At 50.5% G+C, this 20457-nt stretch overlaps 4 protein-coding genes; 3 read left to right on the top strand and 1 right to left on the bottom strand.

Annotated features, from left to right (window-relative positions):
• Positions 1 to 1247: 1247 nt before the first annotated feature.
• FFUJ_12198 (related to glycogenin-2 beta) lies at positions 1248 to 3976 on the top strand (the record flags this gene model as incomplete). XM_023581775.1 has 7 exons in its annotated part: positions 1248 to 1286; positions 1342 to 1369; positions 1422 to 1528; positions 1590 to 2174; positions 2227 to 2669; positions 2731 to 3499; positions 3575 to 3976. The coding sequence occupies 7 exons, from the start codon at positions 1248 to 1250 to the stop codon at positions 3974 to 3976; spliced, it is 2373 nt and encodes a 790-aa protein (XP_023434420.1).
• Positions 3977 to 4779: 803 nt separating this feature from the next.
• FFUJ_12197 (related to HRD1-involved in degradation of Hmg2p) lies at positions 4780 to 7501 on the bottom strand (the record flags this gene model as incomplete). XM_023581774.1 has 4 exons in its annotated part: positions 4780 to 6467; positions 6534 to 7227; positions 7275 to 7379; positions 7469 to 7501. 4 exons carry the CDS (start codon positions 7499 to 7501, stop codon positions 4780 to 4782), a joined length of 2520 nt encoding a protein of 839 aa, XP_023434419.1.
• A 465-nt stretch (positions 7502 to 7966) lies between these two features.
• FFUJ_12196 (uncharacterized protein) lies at positions 7967 to 8856 on the top strand (the record flags this gene model as incomplete). XM_023581773.1 has 3 exons in its annotated part: positions 7967 to 8239; positions 8294 to 8608; positions 8680 to 8856. 3 exons carry the CDS (start codon positions 7967 to 7969, stop codon positions 8854 to 8856), a joined length of 765 nt encoding a protein of 254 aa, XP_023434418.1.
• A 4615-nt stretch (positions 8857 to 13471) lies between these two features.
• Positions 13472 to 13801, top strand: FFUJ_12195 (uncharacterized protein; the record flags this gene model as incomplete). The annotated part of the gene is made up of 1 exon (XM_023581771.1): positions 13472 to 13801. The coding sequence occupies one exon, from the start codon at positions 13472 to 13474 to the stop codon at positions 13799 to 13801; it is 330 nt and encodes a 109-aa protein (XP_023434417.1).
• Positions 13802 to 20457: the final 6656 nt, after the last annotated feature.

Genomic DNA, 20457 nt, shown 5'->3' with positions numbered 1-20457 from the left:
TCCAATTCCATCATCATGCAGCCGTTGAAATTAGTGGCGATTCACTAGAGCCGCCACCAGCGGAAACCCGCCCCGAAATACGGAGATGCAATGTCCTGAGGTGGACGTCAGGCTGGGCAGGGAAACACCAAAACGGTCCCAGGTTCTGTGCAACTAATTGGAGGCTGTGAAACCTCAATTTCTTCTGTACGAACGTGGGGGGGGCCATTCTGACAGTAATTGGATTATTTTTTATCTGGTGTTCGTGCTGGAGTTGCCCTTGAATGGCAGAAAATAGAGTGAGTGTCTGGCCTCGGCGCTTCTAGAACTGCAAAGTTCCTCAGGGTCACTGTGGCTTGAAGTAGAGTTTAGTACCTGAAGGGTCAGACCCCGAGGACTCACTTTAGATGTAACTTGAACGAAAAGAATGAGATTTTTGTTGTTCAGGTTACTTGCTGTTCATGAACTGAGGTGCACCATGGTAAACGACCGGCCATCTCGGGTCAACCTACAGAGTAAAGGTCAAGAGTCTCACTAGTAACTTTACAGGGAACTGTTTTGACATTCATCCGTGCCCTGCCCGTTGATATGTAGGTAGTGATAGGTAGTGCCTCAGGCGATGGATGTTTATGTGGGTACCTTAGTCCAAAAGCTAGGCGACCTGACCGACCCACAGGAGCTAAGGTACGGATACTTTCCATGGATTAGGTAGCAGGGCAGGTTCCCCCTCCAAAATCGTCCGGGGGCAATCATCGGATCATCACATCAATTGGATCCATTGGATCTACGGATACCTCGAGTACCTCCCCAAATAGTGCTGTTGCTGCCATCCTCACGTCACGCCTGACTTTTACTTCGCTCGCCTCTACTCTCCTCTTCTGCCTCTCCTCCCCCTCCAACTCTATCCTAATCTTTTGGCTTCAGACAAAAGAGGGATACAGGTTACTGCAGACTTTTGTATTGTTTCAGAACCTAGTGTACACTAAGGATACATACACTGCAGTACCTTACCTTGCGTATTCTGTCTGCACTAACGCACCGCATCCTTGCTAGATCCAAACGAGCTCTCTCTTCCTTTTTGCTGACTTGGACTTGGACCCCTCGCCTCGACTCGACGAACGCGCCTCTCTAGATCGATCTCAATATTACGACTTCTCTAGAACCTTCATCCATGGGTTGCTGACCGACATTCTCATTTTGCTGTAGCTGACTTGGACGATCTGCGCCGAGGCTCGTCTAGAGCTGGTCAACTCCTGTCCTACATCGCCATGGCTGCTCAAGGTGCTGGAGAGCATGTTTATGCTACGGTTCGTCCTCTGCGTGTCTGATCTTGCCGGCATTGCCTTTCTAACTTGCAGATAGCTTCTTCTGAGCGATTCCTATCTTCCTGGTTCGTCAATTGACTCTGTCGCTCTCTGTGACCTCGACTAATTCTTCTTTAGGCGCACTCGTTCTCGCTCACTCTCTTCGCGATGCAGGAGCCAGTCGCAAGCTAGCAGTATTGGTCACACTCGATACCGTGTCCGCTGACTCCATTACGCAGCTCAAGGTAAGCCCTCCCGAGTGTCTGCCCGTCCTCGAACCACCCAATGCTGACACAATTGCCCCAGAGGGTCTACGACTACATCTTCCCTGTGCCGCGCATTCGTAATGACCATCCGGCCAATCTGTACCTAATGAACCGTGGCGACCTGCATTCAGCGTTTACCAAGATCAATCTATGGAAACTCACACAGTTTTCCAAAATTGTCTACATCGACGCTGATGTGGTAGCATATCGAGCTCCTGACGAGCTTTTCGACACGCCCCATCCATTCGCAGCTGCCCCGGACATCGGCTGGCCAGATCTTTTCAACACTGGCGTCATGGTTCTGGAACCCAATATGGGCGACTACTACGCTATGATTGCCATGGCCGAGAGGGGAATTTCGTTTGATGGCGCCGACCAAGGCCTCATCAACATGCATTTTGGTCAACGGTATCATCGATTGAGCTTCACTTACAACGTCACACCATCTGCACACTACCAATACGTCCCGGCGTATCGACACTTCCAATCAAGTATTAATATGGTGCATTTCATCGGATCCAACAAGCCATGGTTCACTGGTCGAGATGCCCCTTCTGGCAACAACCCCTTCAGTGAGATGATAGGACGATGGTGGGCAGTCTATGATAGGCATTACCGACATCAAGTAAGTTCAATATTCCTGCAGGCAGTGTTGTGTGTCTGACTCGTTTTCATAGGAATCTTCTTCTGGCAATGCTTCTTCAACTACTCCATATGTCCAATATTTCACAAAGGGAGAATGGCACCCTCAGCTGGTCCACGCGCAGTCTTCTACCAGTGAACACCACCGCTCCGTTTCAGCTGAGGGAACGCATCATTCAGCTCCAGCTCACGAACACCATGCATCTTGGGAGGAGCAAGGCTCAGGACACCATCAATCAGAAGGATCTGGGCCCCATGAAGGATCGCACCATGGTGGCGGATATCATGATGGGTCAGATTCTGGTTCGGCTCATCATGATCACCATCCTGCACCTCCTAGTGGTCGGCCGGTCTCAACTCCTGGGCATCACCATGAACAGCATCACGGACAACACGCTTCTGAACATCAGCACCATCACCACAAAGAGCCAAAGAACGAGCCACCCCAGATTACAATGCATGATTGGGATGCTCAGAGGTAGGCATATCATCGTTGTAAATGCTGTGCTTGATTGAACATGAGACACTGACTTTGCCAGACATCCTCCTCCTGCTGATTCGAAACCCGAGGCTATGAACTTCCCTTCCACTCATTACGAAATGTCACGCGATACAGCCCCTTTTGTCCCGCCTGAACGATACCCAAGTCCCCCAAAGAACATGTGGTATGAAGTACCAAAAGAGAAGCCAGCCCCACGATCAAAGCCAGCTCCAGAGATCTTTCCGTGGGAACGCAACCGACCTCGCCCAACCAGATCTTTCCTTGGGGAACCAGAACTACCCGCGCCTGAACCAGAGCCTACACCTGCAGAGTCCGGCTCAGACCCTAGCACTGTGCCTACAACACAGCTTTCGGTGACAACTGAAGGTCTTACAGAGTCTTCTGAGGTGACAGCATCAGGATCTGGGTCGAAGAACGAGTCGAATGCATCTACTCCTATAGTGCAGATTACCCCATCAGACCCTTGGACGTCATACACACGCACAAACGCCTGGGATGAGGTGCCTGAGATCGAGCGGTACGTTGATCGCCTGCATGGTGGTCATCGACGTGGTAAGAGTTCGACCTCTACGATAGGGCGTGTGAAGAGCCCATCAACTGGCGCATGGAGGGACGATCGCAGCACCTTTAAGAACCGCGGCCTGAAACTCACGGATTTCCCGAGCGCTACAGAACGCCCCAGCTTGCCGGTCACACCGGCCCCAATTCATCGGCACTCGTTCTGGGCGGGAGACGACGGGGAACATGAGGACGAAGCAGCAAAGAAACTTCCTGAGGCTGAAGGCGTGCCTACGCAGTCCGACTGGGTATGTGTGCATGGGAGACGTTGGAGACCGACAGACTGCCTGTGCGAGGTGACTGACTTGGTGCTACATCACCAGGATCCGCTAGCACAGCTCCAGAAGCTTGCTAAGCAGCAATCGGATGCGTTGTTAAAGAAGCTCGGTGGCGAAGGAGACGAGGGTCGAGAAGGAGGAGTGAGTCGAGAGATTCCAACACGTTCATTACCCTTTGGTTCGGGTGATGCCAAGTCACCTACTTATGTCGCGCAGTCTGCTGCAGGCGTGCTCAGCCCACAGCCGGTAAAAGGCGAAAGGTCGGCAGGCATCTTGCGTGACATGAGCAGTGGCCGTCTCGAACCTGAATCAACTTCGCAATCGACTACGATTCCCGAGCCGAGCTATACCGGGCCTGGCGCTGCCTGGGAGAAGGATGAAGATATACCGCAATATGAGACACCCGTGCCACCTAAGGAGGAGGAGCTAGATGCTCTTAACGCATAGCAGGTCATCTGGGCACCAGCTAAGTCCATTGAACAAGGGAAAGTTACCAAAGGTTTTATCGTCTCCCACTACGACAAACGAGGATGGGGAAGAATTAAGAAGGAATGATTAATGAGTTACCGTTTCATGGCTATGAGCGGACATGGTAATAGATACAGGTGCGACGAGGGGCACTTGGGTATGTGCGGCATGGACGCGGGTCAGCTTTTCCTTGTTTGTCATTGTTATTTTGGCTCCCTTGTGCCATCTCGTCAATAAGCTTCGAGGATTCCTTGTCAACGGCAGAGGAAGAGGGAGGAGGATGATGTATTTTTGTTGAAATATGGACACTGTGGCAGCGCCTTTACGGTGTCTTTAAAGAGTAGGACTTGCCTCTGAATCGTCTTTGGATTCTATCATATGCTCTTTGGTCTCTTTCATTCTTGCATTTCTCATTACGTTTTTATTTTTCGCGCTTTTGATTCATCAATGCTCTTCGCCGATTCATCAGCGTGCCTTGACTGGTCGCACTCATCATGGAAAGGTGTTTTCCGGTCTACTCATACTTGTATAATTGCAGATTGCTTTGGGTAGCTTGCATACTCAAGTTTCAGATGTACAATACTGTCTTCAACAAACTTATATTTCGGGGTGAGGCTTCCCTGTCATGCATGCCATTGAGGCGAACAAATAGTACATAACTCCTGTGAACTCCATGCCGCTAGCAATCGGGAAATTTAAATGCAGTCTTGGTCTTCACTAGACCAACAGAGATGGGTGCAAATGATACGTGCATAGAATGCCTATTGGTACCCAAGGCACAACTAGTCCTTAACATTCTCCTCATCCTCAGCATCCTCGACAGTTACGGCTCTCGCCTTGCCCTTCTCCTTTGAGTCGATTTCAGACGCCTCGTCTTCATCACTATGGGATGGTGGAGTACCTTGTGGGGTAGGTTCAGCTGTTAGACTCGTCTGAGACGTAGCCTCAACAGGGCCAGTTTGGTTTGAGCTTCCTTCGGCCTGAGGCTCATTCTGCGTTACAGAGTCGGCATGGTCTAGGCGAGATCCGTTGCCAAACAGTTGGGCCGAACCCCCCCAATTGGGCATGCGAGGGCTAGGCGCAACGACCTGGGGTGGTTCAACCGCGCGAGTGAACTGTGGTGTAAGTTGAGGGGGCCGCTGTTCAGTTGGAGTCGAAGAGGGGTTCTCAGCCGGTTGAGCTTCCTGGTTACGACTACCGATTGGCGAGGGTTGTCTTACAGTAGACGTTGTGTGAGGTACATTAATATTATCTGCAACAGTTGCCTGAGGGCCAACCTGCGGCGAAGGTTGCGTCGAGGCTTGGCCGCCATCAAGACGCTGTAGAGGAAGCAGAGACCAGCCAGGAGGGATGACGACGCCTTCTGGGAGCTCAGCACTGCCAGCGGGGATAGGTACGGCGTTAAGGGGAGCACCATGGCGAGCCATAAGGGGGCTAGGCTGTCGCGGAGGTATGCCTGGGAATTGGGGGAAACCTGCAGGCATGGACATATGGGGCGTCATAGAGAATTGCTGGGGAATTAGAGGTTGGGGAAGAGGTACCGCAGTAGGAGGTATGGCCTGTGTCTGTATATTTGGGTGTTGTTCTGAATGTTGCTGTCTCTGTCTGAGACGGTATAACTCTGCCTGGAGAAGATGGATGGTTTGTAATTCTTGATGCGCAAGCTGCAACGACTGCATCTCACGCTGGATCAGCTGGTCTGCTTGACTGATCAAGGTTCCAACATTCTGCAAGTTATCTCCAGTATTTAGAGGAGTCGCAGGAGCTGTCTGGCCAGCAACTACAGGGGTGCCAGCGCCCGGTGTTGGGGGTGCCAGCCCCTGGGGGTTGGGAGCAGCTGGTGGCACGCCAAATTGTTGCGCAAGTTCTCTGACTTGTTGTCCGTTGGCGCCGAATCCCACTCGAAGAGGGCCAATGTTGAAGATACGAGGACCAGCAGGCCGTTGTTCAGGTTGTGCTCCTCCGTTCTGCTGCCCCTGAACAGGAGCATCTCCGGGGTTTGCTGCTGGTTGGTTCGCCGGACGCCTGCCTCCAAGCTCAATTCGAAGACCAGCAGCCCGGTTCTGACCTGCACGAGGAGCTGTGTCACCAAGAGTAACAGGGCTTCGACAAGTAGGGCAAACCTGCTGTCGCTCGAGCCAGCTCTTGAGGCAGCCGAGATGCAAGATGTGTCCGCAAGGTAACTTCTTGGGTCGAATTCTATCCATCGCACCTGGGTTGCTCTCTGGATCCCACGGTCGCATCTCCTCACGGCAGATAATACAGGTGTCCTCTCGTTCGAGCTCTTCCTGGGTTGCATCGGGATAACGATTCATCTCTTGAATGGCTTTTCGATATCGCAATAAGGCACCCAGACGCTTGATGAAATCCCGGGCTGTCATAAAGAGATCCCTCATAATATGAATGGGCAGTCCATAGAAGGCCAGAAGCATGAAGAAGAACACGATGTAGATACCAAGTTTGACCAAGTCTGTCAATGTCAGTAGTGTTCCTCCAAGCCTTGTTTTTCTTTCTTTTTTTTTTGCTTTCAACATACCTGTGATAAGGTCCAGCCAGAGTACAAACTCTCCCTTTGCAGACCAACCTGGTACTTCAATATCCATTTCATCGATATCGTCCTCGTTGGGCAGTGGCTCATCCGAAACTTCCTCGCCAGCGGCAGCCGCTATTTCACGTCGTCGGATGATGGCCTCACGTTCTTGCCTGACCTCTTGTCTCCTTTCAGCCAGTCGCTTACGTTTCTGCGCTTCCTGGATATTTTGCTCCGTCAGCGACAGCGCATACCGGGCTGCAGTCCGCCATGAACTGGTAGCCAAGACTGCAAACTCGAAAAGAAACATGACCATCATGTTGGGTCGTGCTTGTTGAATAACAGTATTGATCGTGTATCGGAGGATGTAGATGTCGTAGATGAAGCTTAGCGTGAGCGACACACTGAGTCGCAAATGGAACAAGCGAGGGTTCGCAGGCGGTTGCTGCTCGAGGACCTCAACTCTCCCATCACCAATCCATCCCCACACCTTGCCTGTCACCAGAGCTGCAAACATAACCAGAAACCAGGCTCCTATCTCTTCGCGGAATATGGTCATTGCTAGACATGTCTCTGTGATCGCAAACCAAGCACGTTCGGTTAGTTGCTCGACTTCGACGGCGCGGAGAGGGCCAAAGAACATCCGCGTAAGACCGTAGACGAAGCTGCTATAGACAAGGAAGGAAAAGTTGACCAAGACCTGGACATTGTGAGTTCAGGGTGCGTGGATCGCGCGGGATAACGTACCAGCAAACAAAAGTTGCTCTGAGCGAGATATACCATTGCCGAGTAAAAGTTGGCCCTCTGATAGAAGGCCGAGAGGACAACGCCGCCCGCGAGGGCCGTCGAGGCCTGTGAAGCAAAAAGTCAGCATTGGTCCAGAGTGATCAGCTATAGCTCCATATAGCTTCCCCAAGCTCTCCCACCACAGCAATACTTACCCCAGCATACCAGCCAAGTCGCATCTTGGGCATGGGAGTTGAACGATGGGTAATAAATTGGGTACTTGTTAAAATGTAAAAAAGTAACCAATCACTCCTCTATCCCCATGATTGAGTTGGATTCGGATGTGTAACTTTTGGTGAATGTGCTGTAATTACTTCACTGTATCAAACAGCCGACGACTTGATGCCACGTTAAGCAGAGCGACACACGACCGATGACGCAGGGGCCGAGCCGATGCACGTGATTCTGCTCTGACGTGAGAACCTAAGGTTTACCGCACGTCACGTACGAAGGTAAAGCCGATATTTCACCGTGTATTGGGTATTTATAATACCAGGGGCACTAATGGCTGATCAAAAGTTACTACCCTAAAGCTAGACGAGTTATCAGCTAGCGAGACTGATGTCGTGTAAAAATCGCGATCTTGAGTCAATGCAGAGATGTAAATGAGCTTGTCGTTATTTTAGGCCCATTCCTAGATACCGCATACCATCATGACAGCAATGAAGCCCATCCTTACCCCAACATTGCTTGCCGCTATTCGAAAACAACCAAATCTTCCACGTGATACATGGTACTTTGTCACCGCTACCACTCTATCGGCCCTCAATAGACCGGACGAGCTACCAGAGGTTTTCAAGAATGCCATAGGGGAAGGCTCAGAAACTACTGGGAATGGTATTCCGAGCCGGGACGATCAGTTGCGCATCTCTAGACGTCTCAGAGAAGCCCTCTTGAAAGCTTCTGCCGTGGGAGGCATGCCCAAGGTTCGCAGGCCACGAGTAGGATGAACTCGCCTCGATGCTGACACTTTCGGATAGTCGATTAATGCTCTGATGTCTCTCAAGTCCGCAACCCCTGAATACCTACTAGACGAACCAGGGATGGGCACATCTCTCAGACACAAGGACATACACGATACTGCGCCAGCACAAGTGCTCGGGCGAGGACAAGCCTTCTTCGATGCCATATATGGTAAGATTTCCAGACGTATAATGGGACAACTAGACCAGTCAGGTGCGCCAGACTTGGGCTTGCTGGCGAGGTTGACATATGGGTATGTACTCAGCAACACTGATGTGCTTACACCAGCCGAAACCTCATTCGTACTCATTGCTAGCCTCATTCCCCAAGATGTAAGTGTGTTTTCTAAGCAGCCACTGGGCTGCACTAAAACCATGTGTAATGCTGAAGCCAAGCTTTAAAGGTGAACCCTCAATTGAAGGGGCATTTGCGGGGTGCATTCAATGGAGGTGCCAGTGTAGATGAGGTGAGAGCCGTGAGAGATATAGTTATTAAGATTTGTGAAGCCTCAGGAATGAAGAAGCTTGAAGAGAATGCCATTGGGGGATGGGGTTGGAGAAGTGAAGTTGCGAATGTATAGAAGATACTTTGATCTCGAGCCTTTGAGCCTACCCTAAACTATAAGCTGCATGATCAGGTTCTTAATAGGAGATCACAACTTGGCACATACCAAGTAGGACCACTCTGAACCTCGAAGGCATGTTAGAAATGTAGTCATGTACTATTGCAGGGGATGGTGGTGCTCTACTTGTGAATGTTATCAACATGTCCTAAACACATGTCGCCGATTTGTGAACATCATGATAATCACCAACACTACGAATAGATAGGAGATCTCATTGTGAGTGATAGGCAGAGCCTCATTCTCTATTGTCCGAAAGAGGCTGTTGACACGACTCGAAAAACTCCGCGACCTATTGTTTCATGTCCAAACGGCGCCTAGTCTGCCCAGCGGCCGGCTCCTGTTTCTCTTTGGCGAGTTCAAGATGGAAAACGGAAGCCATTCCGCGTTTAGGCGAGGCCGCGCCCGGAGCCAGCATAGCCAAGTCCCAAATCCGCTGTCACGCGCCAGAGCAAGGGTCCCAGCCCGCCCCTAAAGATTGGCTCAAGGCACCTAAGGCAGGTTGGGAGCCAGGGCGTAGGGGTCGACAGAGCCCCGGGCCCCCTAAGAACAAGGCCTGGGCGTCTGTGTCCCGTAGGCCGGAGGGGTCGGGCAGTGGAAAGTCCAAAGTCAATCAATGCCGGTCTCAACTGTAATCGAGGCCACCCAAGACCTAATTCGGGTACGCCACGGTTTACTGATCTGCTACTGCTCGGCTCTGGTTCGTCGGAGCTTGACAAACACACTAAAACCAAAGGTCCAAAGGAGCTTCCCGTGGCCAAAAGGTAGATCATCAACGCCCAGAAAGAGCTTGTACCCCAGAGTAATACTGTAAGTACACTTGAGACACTGTGATCGCCGTCGAGTCTGGACTTGCACTATCAACGGCGTCTAGTGAATAGGTAGGTAGTTGTTGCTCGCCACGTCACAGTGATTCGAATGGCTCAGATAAGGTGATCTAAGTTAAATCAGACTTCAACAAACCCCGCGTATGACCCTAGTTGGATGCTCGTTCTCCGAATCCATTCTCGAGGTCATGCTGACTTGGTAGCACTCACGATGGATACTCGTCTCATTGATACAAGCGAGAGTCTGTTAGCCAAACTCTCCGTGAACCGCGCATTGTACGTATGGACTATTATGGAAACGAGCACGAGGCTCCATAACCAATGTCGATCTGGTGGTGCGGAAATCTCCTGATGGGTTTAGTGATCAGAGTGGTATTTTACTCTCTGGCAGGGCAAAATAGACGGAACTGACCCGTTCCCCATCTTCGCGATACAACATCCCGAAGGGGCCTCACCCATGTCTATCAGATCAGAACTAGGCTCCCCTTGCGTCATGCCGAGTATGGATAAGTGGTAGGCAGACTCAGTCAGTCAGTCACTGATGTCTGGGCAAGAAAGCCTAGCCGTGGGGTTCTCAATGACCGTATCGGTATCGGGACTCGGTAGATAGTTGACAATGGCAATGACAACTATCAACCACTCATCAGTGCAGTGTAACTGCAGCTGCTCTTGATATGGGATCGCTCTGGATGCAGCATCCACACCCTCCCTCCTTTGAGAAAGACCTTGACCGACATTGGGGTAGCACAAGGCGAATTTGGTGATCTGGCAAGCCAAAAAGGCAACCAGAACACCCACGAGTCTGGGAACGAGGCGTACGATTCGACCGGGGAGAACATGAGTGGTACCATTCACCTAGTTGCCTTAGGGTTGCAGGAAAGGCTAGGATAGACTTGAGCGTAGTACAGATTACAGACAGACAATGCAGTTCAGATACAGAATTAGAATGTCGACCTGCAGCAATAATCTCGGATGCATGACAGTCCGAAGTAGTCACACGCATCCATATGTACATATTGGTCTGTCTTGTTGTCTTGGTTTTCTGGCCTGTGCAACCATGACAAGCTCCAGGATCAGAGTAACATCATGATGAAATGCATCGGACTAGGTATGCAGGAAGCAGATGTATGTATTGTATTGCCATCTGAACACTCCCGAAAAGCGTCGGCGTCGGGATTCCTCAACGACAGGGCCAGGTTCATGGGCAAGACGGGACAGGGCAAAGCAGGGTTTATTAACGAGCCTCTCTCTCTTGTTCTTGTTTCCCTCTCCCCTCTTATCCCCCCCTGCCAGTTTCAATCACGACTCCCACACGTGGCTCAAGATCCTCGAGGGGCGAGGGCATAGGGCACCTCAAGCCTTGTCCTGGCGTGTCGTGTCTAGTCCAGTCCATGTACATACAACATTGACAGGGGGGCGGCTCACAAGCGGCAGGGCGCGCATCAATCCATTGTGTCGGGTCACTCACTTTTGCATTTTATCGATGTGACGATGTGAAACCACGGGAATATTGACTTTCATCGATCCGCACGCCTCTTGGACTTTGCGACGTGCGAATCTAGTCAATGCTTAGAGGCCGCAGGGAACTTCCCAGTACCTGGACTGTCGTCTTCCCGCGCTACATTCGCCTTCTCGGACGGGAATCTGCTCTCGCCAAAATAGTCTGCACGTCACATTGAGATTGGGTTCTCAACATCGCAGCCAATGCCCCGCGCACTGGGATCCAGCGCCTTAACAGGTCTCTGCTATACCCCAGGATCAAGCTGTATGTCTCGTGGCGCCTATAAGATGTGCGTCTTATTAATTGTGCTTTGACGACAACTGAAGTTGAATCAATAACATGAACCTAACACCGCCGATTTCAACATGATACGTTGTGCAACAGCAAAATGATGGGGAGTTCGTGGCCTCGTACAGTAGCTTCGTACATCTTCCAGTAACCAAATAGCCGGGTCATTGATTCACAAGTGGCCCATCATAAGCACTTTTAGCTTCAATAACTCAGTCCGACAGTCTGGATGTGGCTGAATGGCGTCCAGGCCGCTGGCACCAAGTGCCGTCCCTACCCAAAGTCTAGACTGCGAACAATGATAAAAGGTAGAGTGACATCGATGCTCACCTGCATCAATCAAGCCAATCTTAATATTCCGAGGTTATGACCGCCATCCCAGAGAAGCAGTGTCTTTAACGAATCTGGACCGCGACATGCCCTCAATATCCAGCGACAACGGCGGCTCAACGTCAGTAGGTACATACCTGAGTACCTTGATCCTTGTAAAAAAGGAAGAAGAAAAAAACAGCCGTTATTTGTTTCATTTTTCTTCTTGTTCTAGGCCGCCCTGATCGCGTTATTTACCGGTCGTTAGTATCGACCTAGTCTGGGTGTTAGACTGGTGGCGTTCGCGTAAGGCTACCACAGTTGGAAGTTTAGACCAAACTGCCTCCGCGTCCTCGCTTTTTGCAAGGCTGCTCCTTGGAGAGATTTATGCCTAGACCACTGCTAGTTTACCGTTTACCGGCGAAGGAGAACAGGTTCAAGCGCTTCAACCTCTACCAGTATCTCTGAGTGTTTCACGCAACGGACACTAGGCCTCCACACGGGCCATGCAGGACGGTGGAGTTTGTTTGCGTTGTCAGTGTCTTGAGGACGCCTTTCTGCGCTGGAAAATGATTCGCTCGTCGAGTGACGGGCAGTCGAGCTCGGTGGGGGTATCCTATTGCCTATACAAACCCCAGGAGACGATTCTGTTGGGAGATGAGATGCAGGATGAGATTGGAGCGCCAGGAGAAAATGATGGCCAACCAGTTTCGATAGCAACTAAACGCGGAAGCATTACGGTGTACCTGTTGGTGATACTGAAGATCGTCCATCGGATACTGAAGGTCTAGGATGTCTGTCCGACAGTGAAGTGGATATGTATGTGATACCGTGGAGCGAGGCCCATTAGAAGCCAGGACGATCCAGTATAAGACGGTGGCTGTAGGTGATCGACAAAGCCTATCCTTGATTTCTGGCGTTCAGTCTGTGAGACAATAGATGGTGTAACGGCAGCCTTGTATCCGTAGACCCAAAAGCTATGGCTATCTCGTTCAGTTTGACAGCTCTCGGACTGTTGGATGTCCCCGACGACAAGCATTGATCAGCGTCAGAGCCTCGGTAGGACCCAATCGCCCAGACATTTCTTTGTACATACAACATTATTGTTCCTTGCGGATGGTCGGTACGAGTCCTAATACAGTACTTCGTAAATATGGGTATACTGAGGGACAAGGTCCCTGAGCAAGGCAACTGAAAGATATGAATCAGAAGACAGGAGCCAGGATTGAAGCGATGCCAAGACTCAGTTAAGCAACGCGAGCAATACGATATATCGATGATGTTGTTAAATTACCAGAATTGGCGGGGGAAGGGTGCTGTGCATTGTTCGTACGTGGGTTGGAGAATGATGATCTGAATTTGAACTGGGTCACTCGTGTAAGCACATGTCGATTCACCACACATTCTGTAGCGGGATAGGTGGGCTTCCAGGTAAAAACTCCGAGCTACCAAAGAAAGCAACAGCCAGAGATCTTGGAGACTAGGTAGCATCAATGTTCCGAAGGATGGTGAACTTGAGAGTCTTTGGTGGTGGTGTCTATCTCGCTTGTCCAGTGGGGGCCGTTCTCTGACTGCGCTGGGCCAGGCCAGGGTCATGTTTGTTCATGATGCAAGAAATCAGGTGCAGAGACTTGGCCCTCAATTCCGAATGGAGGACCCCGTGATGAACCCAGTCCCCAAAAGAGGACACGGCGGAGCGTATGTAGGCCACGGAAATGGCGGCGGCGGGAGAGTCAGACTTGGCGGTTTATTCGCATCGCGCATCGGTGAAGCCGAGAGAGCTTGGCAACTCTATCAACTTACAGGGATTTTGACAACCAATCAGAGACTCCCAAAGAGACAGGGCCAACGGTCAGAAACTCAAGAGCTCAGAGACAACGTGCTTGGGGCGGCCGACCGCTGGAATGTGCCCATGTGGACACCACCACAGTTTGAGCCAAACAGCGACAGCGCGGGTGCCGAGGTCTTCAATCCGTGAGTAGGTATGCATGTAGGTATCTCCATTCATGATGGTTTATCATTATGTTTTGCTTTTTCTTCTTGACTTTCTAGGCGCTGCTTTGCATCCAATTTCATTCGAGTAGCACTTCCACTCGCTTCATCTGACACAGCATCTTTGTTTTAGGAAGAACACCCGTTTCTGCTTCAGCTGAGGAATGCAGATTGACTGTGTCGAGTAGACCGTCCGAGGGGCACGGCATGTCAGAAAACTATCGTGTATCCAATAGTTAGTTGTAGAGCCTAGTCAACGACGACACATGATTGATGAAAAGACAACTCTCAAACCTTCGCCAATATTGAGGAGGGTGGTAACAAGCGGCATCGCCATTGTAGCGGTGATGACGGTGATGCTACAGTGAATGTCCAATATTCATGGTTTCGAGAGACACAGCACAGACAGAACTATTCAGAGATCATTTGCAGATGCATTCGCGCTCGTTACCAATCTGGGCACCCTGGTGGGTTAGAGAGCAGCTTGGCATCGAATCCAATGACAGGCCATAAGATGCTTGATCTGGCCGTCGGTCTGAGTCTTGAGGCTACAGGGGGGCCTTGGGCGAATCACTCACTGAAGGTTTGACCTCAACTGTAACTGAACCGCAAGGAGAGTTCCGTTCCGTCTCTGACGCAGGTCACACCAGGTACGTATAGTAAGTATCGCGGACACTTCTCGTTGGGCTGCCTGTGCTCAGCCCTACGCGCCAACCTGATCCCAGAGACTGGAGGAGCTCGGCTTTTAGTGCTGCGACCTTTTATTATTATTAGCGTCATCAACCAACTCATCAGCCACACCCTCCTGTCGCGTTGAGCGGGGCTTCCCGTCATTGGGGAACACACCCCACTACCTAGGAATGGGTAGGTGTTGATCCTGGGCTACCATCCAATGGAGGTGGATGTCCATGAAGCCATAGCGACATTACCATGAACCGCGATGAAGGCTGTGTTTTGTAAAGCATGCCTTGCTTGATCGAAGCCATTGAGAACCAAATGCTGCCTCTGCCTCAAGATTAGAAACATTTCTGATTAGCAATTTTTTGTCCATGTCTCAATTCGTACCTACGTACTCCGTATCTATGCAGTACAACAAGACGAGCTCGGGGCAGTGGCTGGTGTCCTCGCTATTCGGTCGGTAGACGTTGTGACGAATCAAGCCCGAAATCTCTGGTTTGATCTGGTGCTCTCTCTCTTCAAGGGTTAAAATTCTCATTTCTCAACTGCCGGCATTCGAAATGGCGCCACTCGTACCGTTCAGAACGGAAGCTGTGGTCTCAGGCGGCCTAGAACCTCAGTGTATTAATTGAATGACAACCTTCAATGCCACGAAACGGAAGTGATATTGCAAGGGCCAAGGGGGATCATCAAGACCGTGAGATGTGGCTTACCTCCAAAATGTGTGGTCAACGCCAAGGCGGATCTCTGCTGTTTGATGGACGAGCGATGCCCAGGGTCTTCCCCACCTCCAACACAAGCCCTCATGCTTCAAGCAGGGGTCAGGAGATGGGAGGTTGCCCTGACTGAACGGGAATAGCCGCTGCAGGCGAAGCTTGAGATTGGCTGTGGGAATAGCGAATGTCGGCTACGTAAGCAAATGAAGACTGCGGAAAAGCCGCTCACTGCGGAATTCGCGCCTATCCATCGACGGGAGTGGTCGCGGACTGTTCTGTTAAACCCTTGAAGCACATGCCTCCAGCGGCACGACTCAGACAGCCGAAGCCATGCGGCAAGGTCCCTAGTCAGAATCTGAGATATCTTTCTGATGCCAGACAGATTGCAATGGAGCGGCCGCCCGATGCACGGTCGTAAAACGGGTGAGAAGATGAGTTTCAGGGTTCCTCATCCGCAAGCAGACAAATCAGAGCGAAACGGGTAATTTGTGGCTGGCTGAGGCTGTTGTTGCTGTAGCGTTTGATGCTTCGTTCATCAAGACAAAAGAAGCTACAGCCAGCAACATCATGTAAGGGCAGAGACTCGATAGGGCTGAGTACTCAATACCCCAGTGCCACGTCGAGATGGCTGTGTGCATACGTGCGTACAACTGCACCCATTTTAATGTACGGTGCCGGGCTGTACAAGGTTCGTGCACATACATAAAGCGCGCTGTGCATAACCGATACCGTAAACGTCCAGCGGGTAGCTGGCCCTATTGGCTCGCTGGAGGTGGTGGTGAAGGCTCCCCCAGCAGTGTCTCATTCGGGAACTCCTTGCCTGCATCTGCATGCTGTTGAGGGTGAGGATGAGGATACTTGGAGTGCCAGATTGCTGGAATAGGTACACACATAAAACGATCGAGTAAACTCGGCCATGACCGATGCAGGCTGACGCTGACCCAGGGATGAATACATAGTCAGCCACTGAACCGGCCAGTGGGAATTGATTGATGATTAGGAGATCTCAGGCAGTCAATCTCAACGGAACTCATCAAGACAGACAAAGCAAAAAATGATACCTACAGCGCACTACCTTGGCACAGTAGGTATGTATGTACAGTACTAACTAGGTAGCGAGTGAGCAATACGTGGAGAGCACTAATAAAAAGATGCACGATGACATTGGCCAAGTTTATGGTGGAATCGGATGCGATAAGAGGGAGGACCCGCTACATCGGATTCCATGTTTCCTTTTCGTGATCCACTTCTGAACCCCTGCTCATGTTTGTCGACATCTTCCCCTTCTCCGGTACGTACCTATCAGCAAGACATTCAGAGATGCTACTGTGTGGTGGTAGTGTTGATGATGAGTCCTTTGAGCGATGCCCAATTATGTCTTTCTTTGCTTTTCTTACCATGGAGATCTAGCGGTGAACGTACTGGGCATTCTTGCTTATTTGTCTCGTCAATATCACCTCTGTTATGCATCTATAGTACTAATGTAAGCGTTCCAGTATGCTGGAACAGCCCGAAGCAAGGGTTTGTGATGAGCTAGTGTCAGAGTTGTACGGAAAGGATGACAAGGTGTGCGTGTTACTCCGGAGAGTAATCAATCAAATTTCATGCCAACTACTATTTTCATTGATGCTACGTAGCAGAGATGATACAGTTAATGCATTGCGAGGTTCTGTATCTAGGCAGCACCGCGAAAGAGACCTCCTGAAATCGGGATCAGAGGATCGTGGAGAAAGGATTGCCTACTTGAGAAGGTCAAGTGCTCATCCATATGCCGTACCCGGTGTCTCGTGTATCTCGTTTTCACCAGGATGCTAGGGTATGACGTTGACAAGCATTGGGCCAGTCATAAGGATCTTCGCCGGAACTCGATCAATGGATGTGTGCCATGCAACTGCATCCCTGTGGTAAGCAGTCTACCCAGTGATGAGAAAGTCCTCGTGCGTTGATACATGGCGGCGTAGCTGTGGTGGTTTTGCTGCCTTGAGAAGAATGCCTAGCCTAGACTCGAAAAGGTTTCACAGATGCAAGTTCGCTTTCAAATTCCATGAAGCATAACTATGCATTTACTAGAGTTACTTACTGCATAATATACAGCACACCCCAGAATCGTTGTTGAAATGTTTTAATCGCGTCAAAATGTCCAGTAGCGGATGCGTTGCACAGCCATCCCGCTTCTTTTTTTAAACCCCCACCATCCACAAACAGTTTGACAAGAGCTTGTCGCTTGTCAAGGGGCTGCTGGTACACAGCATCCAATAACAAGTGCATATCCGTCCATGATGGCTTCCATTGGCAGCCCCTCTACAAACTCCGCAACTCTAAGCCAGTTGCGTCCCCCACTAAGAACCAACTTGAACTCATCACTGCCGCCGCCAACAAACGCAGGAACTCTGCACGCACAACATGCGGGACCTCTGAGGAAACAAAGCTTGAAGCGAGCGTCTTCCACCGTTTTACGTCGCCCGGACATGGCGTTCGGATGAAAGGGAGGACTCAGACCTCGAACGGTTCAAGCACCGGCGCCACGAGGGACTACATTCACGTCTGAATCAGAGTTTGGCTTGCAAGAATGTCCGCCTGGGAGACTGAGATGCCCATACTTCAGACATACGATTCCTGCTAATTATCGGTAAGGCTATTTGAGACAAGGTCTGCTAAGCCCTACGAATGAATGATGGATGCCCGCCTCAAGACTTATAAGCTTGCTCAAGGTACACATCATATCGGATGCATCTGGCACCCAAGATACAGCCATCATCGCAACACCTTTTTCGTACCTATCCTGATCAATAAAGACAATAAGATATGTACGAGTAGTGGAACGCCAGGTTACCTGACTAGCAACCGCTTTGCACTAATGAGATAATGAATGTGTTGGAGGCAGTCTTGTAAGCCGGACCAGACATTATTACATGGCGGTTCCGGAGATGCAGGTCTAATTAACGTAATGCTGATTGTTTTCTTTGATCATTTCCCTCGTGGATACCTCACTCTCCTAGACTCCACCTAGAACAATTGATCGAATTAGAAGTTTGTATGCTAGTGAATTAGATTCCGCCATGCTTTCCTTCTTTTGATCGTGTCCAGTTGAGTTGCATGTAAAACATTCCGATGCCTGTCTCCTGTCTCATTGCGCGCCATGTTGAGCCGACGCCATGTGGACATGACATCTAGTGCTAACGTGGTGCTAGGCGTATGTTTTGTTCCGCGAGGCTTCTGAAGTTCATCTTAGTCTGGTCTATGCTATGTATGTGCGATGGTTAGATGGGGATTGCCTCAGACCGGCTAGGCCAAGTGTGAAACACTTGATAGTAACATTCTGTCATAACTAATGGAGATCTGTGAGCGCAGGGACATTGACAGGCATGCTCGAATGAGTAACTCTTGACAGAAGTGATCTTCCGGGTCAGCAAGGACTTGAAGACACGAGTGACCAGTTTGGGAATAGCCAAGTAAGATATGCTTGAATTCAATGCTTTGACCACCCTGGGCCTGGCTGATTGATTGACTGACTGAGTGAATGGTGCTGGTACTACGCCTTCCCCGGAAGATGCAACGCAACGTGCGTGTCGATGGAGCCAGTGACAAGGGCGCAGCGACCACGTCGGGAAACGTTTTGAGGGTGCCCTGAGGGAGAGACAGGGGGATACCTCAGTACACGTTCAAGGGTCCCAGATTTGGGAAGACGGGCGAGGCCGGACTGCGCCCCCAGGCCTCGGGGCCGATCGAGACATCAAGCAACCGATGAGTATGATTGGTCCCAGCAGCTGATTGATTGATTGATCGATTCATAGCACAATTCTGCGAGAGGCACAGCCCTCTGTTCATAGAGCAGGGCAGGGCAGCACTATTTGATGCATCGTTGGGTTACATCTGGGTTAGTTGTGCATTGGTTTATTGATAAAAATATCTGCCATTTCTTTGCACCAGCGCCGTTCGGGCAAAGCCTCGTTTTCGAACCACTACGCTTTAGCAGACGGTTTAAATGTCTCGCGGCCCCAGATATTTGCAGACGCGGGCGGGTAGTGTTGCTGGACTTACCCTGAAGATGCTTAGAATGTTGCATGTGTAAGTTCATTGAGGCAACGGAGGAATGCTGCGCATGTGATGTGCTGTAAAGTCTACTGGTAGTTTCAAAGAGCTTGGAGCTTGGAGCTTACTTTGCCTTACCGAAAGTATAACCGATCGCCTTCTGGTTGGTCAATTGCCGATATGCCGTGGTTGCTTGATTTGATACAGTAACAATAAGGAAAAAAAGCAAGCATTAAGCTTCCTCTAAGCAATATCACCAGCTTTGGGATGTTCTGCGAAGAGGCATAATCGTAAGTGAAAAGACTCCAAATAATTTTACCCAGCATCCTGGAACCTTACCCTCACCTACGGGCTGGTCCATGTCAGATCAGACTCATCGAGGATCAGCAGGATATCATTGGCCGCGATGTAATGAAGGGAGGAGGGAGGGAGGGAGGGAGGGAGGGCGAGGATGATGATTAGGATATGATGAAGAAGAGGGGCTCGACGCAGTACTATGTAGGTACAGCAAAGTCGCGACAAACGTTGGTGGTAAGGTACAGTACGGTAGGTTTGGTAGGTAGGCTTGAGGCGGATCACCGCGCGAACCATGGACGGGAAGATTGACGATGGTTGCCGCACGGGGTCTAAGTTCATAGGTAAACTCTGCCTTGCCTGCTCTGCTGCATCTGCATCTGCATCTAGCATTGAGTTTAGACTTCCGCAACTCTCATTCAATAGCTTCATTTTTAGATATCAAACTACCGTCACAATTGGCCGACCACGAATAGCAACGTCCAGCCCGTATCAACATGCTATACTCTGAGGGGAAGCGGTACAGTGAGGTACGGTACTGGCTACTAAGATACCTACTCACATCACATCTACAGAGGGTTGTGACGCGGGACAGCCTTGGGAGACCCCTGAAGCTGGCAACGGCGACGATGGACCCATAAACTGCGGTTGGTTGGCGAAGTGTCCTTGAGACTGGAGGTGTGAGGTGTGTTACCTTAGTACGCAGGGTCGCTAGTACTGTACGTACCGGAAGCTACATCCTCCAAGTATCGGGACTTGAACCAGAGCCCCCCCTGTCCGAGAGATTCCTCTGTCAACCCTTGGAATCGCCCCGTCACACTGCCAAATGTCAACCCTGTCCATCTAGGAGGCCTTCTTCTTTGTACCGCTACCCACGCAAGTTCCTTTCATTGACGTCTTGGTAGATCAATTTGTTTCTCAC

This window comes from Fusarium fujikuroi, chromosome FFUJ_chr08, assembly GCF_900079805.1.
Source record: "Fusarium fujikuroi IMI 58289 draft genome, chromosome FFUJ_chr08".
Taxonomy (NCBI): domain Eukaryota; kingdom Fungi; phylum Ascomycota; class Sordariomycetes; order Hypocreales; family Nectriaceae; genus Fusarium; species Fusarium fujikuroi.
The sequence above is the reverse complement of the archived record's forward strand: the minus strand, read 5'-3'. Positions and strand labels throughout refer to the sequence as shown.